The 5,962-nt window shown below is 56.7% G+C and overlaps 1 protein-coding gene across 5 annotated transcripts; it reads right to left on the bottom strand.

Moving 5' to 3' along the window:
• Positions 1 to 1,404: 1,404 nt before the first annotated feature.
• LOC100547397 (C-type lectin domain family 2 member B-like) lies at positions 1,405 to 5,956 on the bottom strand. Of its 5 annotated transcripts, none has more exons than XM_010724967.3 (7): positions 5,817 to 5,909; positions 5,438 to 5,622; positions 4,728 to 4,860; positions 4,535 to 4,630; positions 2,503 to 2,687; positions 2,194 to 2,300; positions 1,405 to 2,095 (listed from the first exon to the last, which is right to left on the bottom strand). In XM_010724967.3, the coding sequence occupies exons 2-7, from the start codon at positions 5,498 to 5,500 to the stop codon at positions 1,954 to 1,956; spliced, it is 726 nt and encodes a 241-aa protein (XP_010723269.1). In that variant the 5' UTR covers positions 5,501 to 5,622; positions 5,817 to 5,909; the 3' UTR covers positions 1,405 to 1,953. The 5 variants fall into 5 exon arrangements, with proteins under 5 accessions (XP_010723269.1, XP_010716784.1, XP_010705279.1 ...); XM_010706977.3 differs by having other exon boundaries at positions 1,406 to 2,095; positions 5,473 to 5,622; XM_010706402.3 differs by having other exon boundaries at positions 1,406 to 2,095; positions 5,230 to 5,622.
• Between the last annotated feature and the right edge of the window lie 6 nt (positions 5,957 to 5,962).

Here is a 5,962-nt window from a genome sequence, read left to right on the forward strand (position 1 = left end):
TGCCGCCGGGCGACACGACGGGTGCCCGGCAGCCTTGGCACGAGCTGGCGGGGCTGGGATCCGTCACTGCGGATTTGTCCCGTTCCTCCAGAGGACGAAGCTCAGTGCGGCTCAGCAGCCGCGCGCTGTGTTACGCAGCGCTTCGCACCGCGCCTCCGAGCGCCTCAGCGACGCCCCGCCCCGCGTTGCGGTGGCCGCAGCCCTGGGGCCGCTTCTCTTTTCCGCGTTCAGCTGCAGGCGCTGGGGCCGGGAACCGGCGCGGGAACCCATAAGTCACCCCGAATGGGTGCAGCCACCAGAAGCCTCAGGGCCTCGTCCTTACAGCGGTCCCGAAATGACAGAAAGTTGCCACCCCGTAGCTGCAGCCGTGCTGGGGCCGGGAGGCAGCGGTGCTGCCCCACGAGGACCAGGACGTGACATCCTCGGAAATATTTTCACGTACGATTTAGAAGTGGCGGTAGCAGCGAATGGTGTCGTGTCGATCCCTTCCCTCCCACCTCCATCCCTCTCGCACTCAGCTCCCTGCAGCTCCGTCTCCAGGCGCCGGTGCTGACAGCGCTGCCCCCTGGGCTCCTCCTCACCGCTCTTCAACCCCTGCAGCCCCACAGGCACAGCGGGATTCAGTGCGTCCTCTGCTGCACCCACACAGAACTGATCAGAACGACACAAGGTTGTGGTTCGACAAAAGCTGTAATGGTGTAAAGCCAACAGCCACAGCTACAGTCAAACAGCGCCGGGAGCGATACGTGCCAGAGCCAAAGTCAGACAGCAGCTCGGAGCGATGGCACCGTGTCTCACTCCGACTTATAGGACGGAGACGAGGTTCTTTTAATATTATATACCCGGCGTGAGATTAAGAAACAACGGTTCAAATGTTGGTCCGACCACTTTATTATAATCCTAATCAGAGACGGGGAAGGGAAGGAGGGCGATAGAAAAGAGAGGAAAGAAGCAAGAATTGCGTAAAGCGGGGATGGTCACCACCAGGATCCAGCAGCGATCCCGTTGCGCGACGTTTCGATGGTCCGAGGTAGAAGCAGCAGAGTGGGGAGAGAGAAGCAGCGTGGCCGGCCTTGGGCAGCAAGCAGGCGGCAGAAGGAAGTCGCGGAGCCGATCCAGGAGGAAGCAGCAGGGCTCAGCAGGCCCAGGGGAGTCCGCCAGCACGCAGGAATTCCGTGGTGAGGGATCTGATGGCAGACACCTACCCTCATGGTTTTCAGTTTCTCCTTTTATCCTCCTTTTCCTCCTGCCTACGTGACATCCCTGGGCGCTTGAGCAAGAGTCATGTGAGTATCCCCCGAGATGGCCATCATCCTGAGATAAGTCCACACAAAAGACCTCTTCACATCTATTTAGCTGCAGCTTATCTTCCTCTCCTTGCCCCTGGCCTTGTCCATCAAAGTTCTCCAGACTTTGTGAAAGGATTTCACAACCTTTGCCCAGGACTTGCCTGGACTCGGACAAGTCCATCTGTGTCCCCAGCAAGCTTTGAGACACTGATGTTAACAGAGTATCTTACACACCGCTGTGTGCCACGGTGGTGGCACGGAGAGAAACAGAGAAACCCAAAAGGAGGGAAATACCTCCATCCTCAGATCCAGCCAACAGCGGGTCAGCACCACGGGATGGAACACTGCTCAGCGCTGTGCTCACACTGCACTGCTCCCACGTCATACAGAAGGGCATTAGGAGGAGAGATCCCGACCCTTCCGACGCATCCATCTCAGCATGGTGAGATCTTTAAGGCCACTTCTAACCCAACCAGTTTCTACCAACTGACAGTTCTTAAGGAACAGGGAATTACATCACTGTCCCAAGAGATGAGCAGCAACAGCTGCATTGTTACACGCAGAGTTAAGCGCAGGAGTGATGGAAAAAGGCAGATGGAAGGATTTTCTGATGGCTTTGCTGTGGCCAGCAGCCTTGCAATGACTTTAAAGCTGATAGGATTGGTTAATCTGGGAACGCCTTCTGCTTCCAGAGGACGAAGCTGTCGGCTCTGCTGCACACCCACAGCTTCTCAGTGTGGCAGAGGGCTGAGCTGATCCTGTCCCCATTCAGGTACGCACATCGGCCTCCGCCTCGCAGCTGGAACCTGAGCACAGAGGGAGCAGAATGGGAAACCCAATCCCAGCCCATCCCAAACAGACCCTGTCGGAGATCCCAGACAGACAGACGGACGCACGCACTGACCAGTTGGTGAAGGTGCTGCCGTTGGCCCATGTCCAGTGCTCGTCCCCTTCTGCCCTGTGCAGCCCAATCCAACAGTTTGCCGGGCCCAGGTACCGCAGCATGAAAACCTTTGAACAAACCAGGTGTGATTGGAGCAGCTGGAGCTCTTTCCCCCCTCAGGCCCACATCTCAGCTCCCACCTCACTGCAAGGCATCTCCTCGTGCCTTTGGCATGGGGCCAATTGGGGGCACCGGCAGCAGTCGGTGCGGCCCCACAAGGGTGGGTTTCCCACCCCCGTGTTGGCACTGCGGCTCACGCCCCGCTCTCACCCTCTCCTCCTCCGTGTCCACGGTGGCCAGGGAAGCTCCGAGGCGCTGGCACTGCTCCCTGCTGCTGTTCCAGTCACTCTCGTTGTCCGAGAAATAAAAGCATTTCCCTTGGAAACCGAGCCAGGCGTTGGGGCAGACGTGGGAGAAGCCTGTGCGAGGTGAGCACAACTCACAGTGCTGGAGCACTGAGAGGGAGAGAGTTGGGCAAATGAGAGGCAAAGAGCTGAAATAATTGTGATTAAATTGTGATTAAACTGTAATGCACTTGGAAAGTTATGTCCTAGTTGCCATCACAGAAACATGGTGGGATGACTCCCATAACTGGAATACCGCCGCTGAGGGGTATTGGCCCTTCAGAATGGATAGGCAAGGGAGGAAGCCTGGGGGTTTTGCCTTCTGTGTCAAAAAGCAGATAGACCGTGAGGAGCTCCTTCTGAGAACCAGTCAGGAACACGTTTAGAGACTGTGGGTTAGAATCAGAGATAGGACTAAGAAAGGCCAACTGGTGATAGGGCTGTACTACAGGCAGCCTGATCGAGGGGAGATTGTTGAAGCCTTCTTGCTTCAGCTGCAGGAGGCGTTGTGCTCACAGCTCTCGTCCTGGTGGGGGCTTCAACCATCCTGATATGTGTTGGAAAAATCACACAGCAAGCTGCAAGAGGTCCAGGAGGCTCCTGGAATCCACTGATGATAACTTTCTGGTCCAGGTATTGGACAGACCGACCAGAGGTGAAGCGTTGCTGGACCTGCTGCTCACCAATACGGAGGGAATCAGTAATGGTGTTAAGGCTGGGGGCAGTCTGGGCTGCAGTGACCACCCTGGTCAAGTTGGTGATCTCAAGGAATGTGGGCCTGGCAAAGAGTGGGGTAAGAATCCTGAACTTTGGCAGAGTAAACTTTAAGCTCTTCAAGGAATTGCTGGCCAAGATCCCCTGGGATGCTGTCCTTAAAGACAAAGATGTTGAGGAGAGCTGGCTGCTTCTCGAGGATGCCTTCCTGAGAGCACAAGAGCTCTCCGTCCCTATGAACAAGAAAGCAGGCAGAGGAGGTAGGAAAACAGCATGGCTCAGCAAGGACCTGCTGGGCAGCTGAGGCAAAGAAAGGTGCACACAAGCTCTGGAAACAAGAGCATGACACCTGGGAAGAATACAGGGACTTGCAGACGTGTGATCAGGAAAGTCAAGGCACAGGCAGGACTGAACTTGGTGAGGGATGTGAAAAACAATATGAAGACATTCTACAGCTACATTGGCCAGAAGAGAGAGGTCAAAACGAGTGTACCTGCTTTGGTAAATGTAAAAGCAGAACTGGCTTCAATGGATGAGGAGAAGACTGAGTTCTTTGCCTCGGTCTTCACTGGCAGCCAGGATCCTAATATTTCTCACGTCCTTGAGACCTGCACCCCTAAACCTCTAGGTGGGGATGAGCTGAGCTCACTGCAGCATTCTAGGACCTAGAGGAAGCCTATAAACAGGAGGGGACTCAACTCTTTAAAAGGGTAGATAATGTCAGGACAAGGGGAAATGGCTTTAAGTTGAAGGAGGGAAGACTGAGGTTGGATGTCAGGGGGAAGTTCTTCACAGAAAGAGCGTGAGGTGCTAGAACAGCTGCCCAGTGAGGCTGGGAATGCCCCGTCCATCCCTGGAGGTGCTCAAGGCCAGGTTGGATGGGGCCCTGGGCAGCCTGGGCTGCTGTGAGATGGGGGGGTTGGTGGCCCTGCGTTGGTGGGGGTTGGAGATGGATGATCCTTGAGGTCCCTTCCAACCTGGTCCATTCTGTGGTTCTGATTCTGTGAATTGTATTTTTGTTCTGAATGATCTCCAGCAGACGTGGGCTTGGGATGCACGGCCGTGGGGCGACGGCCTCGCAGCGGTTGCAGAGGTGGGGAAGGTGGAGCAGAAGGTGGTTTGGGGCACCAGGTGGGCGCCCCAGGACGTGGGATGGGGGCTGTGCTTGGGGAGCAGCTCAGGGCGCTGCAAAACCCCATCGTCCCCCATCCTACAGCCACAGTGGGATGCTGGGTGGCACTCACCTCTCCCAAACACCAGCGCTGCGATGACGCCCACCAGCACTCCGCTCACAAAGAGCAAAAGGGCGGTTTTCCTTCTGCCCACGTTCCATTTGCAGCCTGGTGGGGCAGAGAACAGATGGGATCGGGCTCTGTTCCCCCATTCAGCCCTTTCCAGCTGCGTTCCAGCAGAGAATCACAGATTCTGTTCTCTGACCCCTTTCTGATCGTTGGTTTTCTTCTGCTGAGAAATGCAGCATTGCTTCCCGCTGCGGCATATCTGATTGTTGCTCTGCTGCTGCCATCGTGTTGGATGGTGGAGCTGAGATCTGCCTGTCCTGTTCTGGGAGCTGGGAGAGCGGGCGGGAGGGAGAGAGGAGACGCTGAGTGGGACTTTAAGTATTAGAAGGGCTTAAAAGCAAAGGAATGCCTTGTCAGCATGCAAAGCTGAAAGATCCACACGGACTTCAGCTGCACCAAATGAGCCACAAATGGCCCCAAATGGACACAGACAGCCCAGAAGTGGGGACACGCTGCCCCAAATGCACACAAGTGGCACCGAATGGACTCAAAACAGATGCAAACAACCCCACAGTGCCCCCAGATCAGACCTAATAGACCAAAACTGCCTCAAAGTGACCCAAACTGATGCGCAACGGTTCCAAACGGACACAAATGGCCCTGGAATGGCTCAAAAGGCATCGGAACGGCCCCCAAACCTCTCAGAATGGATCCACAAGGCCCCCACGTTGCGGTGGCCGCGGCCCGGCCTGCAGTGCGGGGCTCCTGGCGGCCGCGGGCTGAGCGGTGCTGACTTGCGGAACCGGACTCCAGCAGCACAAAGTAGTTATAGGCGCAGGTGCGGTTATTTCAGCACAGCGCATCCCCCCGGAGGCGAGGGAGGTTCCTTCTGCCTGCCCTGCGTACCGCAAAGCAGAAGCGTGTTTGTAAGCCAAGCTCACGCGTGTTCAATACAGTCCTGCAGTTCATCTACATATTCATTGCTTTTCCGGGAATTCCTTGACGTAAAATTCCTCCCCCTGGCGCATGCATCGCGTGCAGTGAGGATCCCTGCCGGCGGTCTTTGGGGACGCAGAGTTGTCTTCCTCGCTCTGCCGAAACGGCCGAAAATGGCGTCAAACGGACGGGCGCCGCCCACAGTGCCACAAACGGCCATAAAGTCGCTGCCCTCCCCGTCTCCACTCCTTTTTCTCCTTCCCTTCCCTCCCGCCTTCCTTAATGTTTCCTTTGCCCCTCCCCTTATCCCTGCCTCCTCCCCATCCCCCTCTCCCCTCCCCACCCATACCTGTGGCCGTGGGCGGTCCGGGGCCCCTGCAGGACCGCAGCCGCCCAGGTTAAGGTTCGTCCGCCGGAGGAGCTGCTGTGCGGAAGTCGGCGCTCCGCCCATAGGGGGCGCTGTGCGGACGTCGCGGCGCTGCACGGCGGTAGGGC

Source organism: Meleagris gallopavo, chromosome 1, assembly GCF_000146605.3.
Source record: "Meleagris gallopavo isolate NT-WF06-2002-E0010 breed Aviagen turkey brand Nicholas breeding stock chromosome 1, Turkey_5.1, whole genome shotgun sequence".
Taxonomy (NCBI): Eukaryota; Metazoa; Chordata; class Aves; order Galliformes; family Phasianidae; genus Meleagris; species Meleagris gallopavo.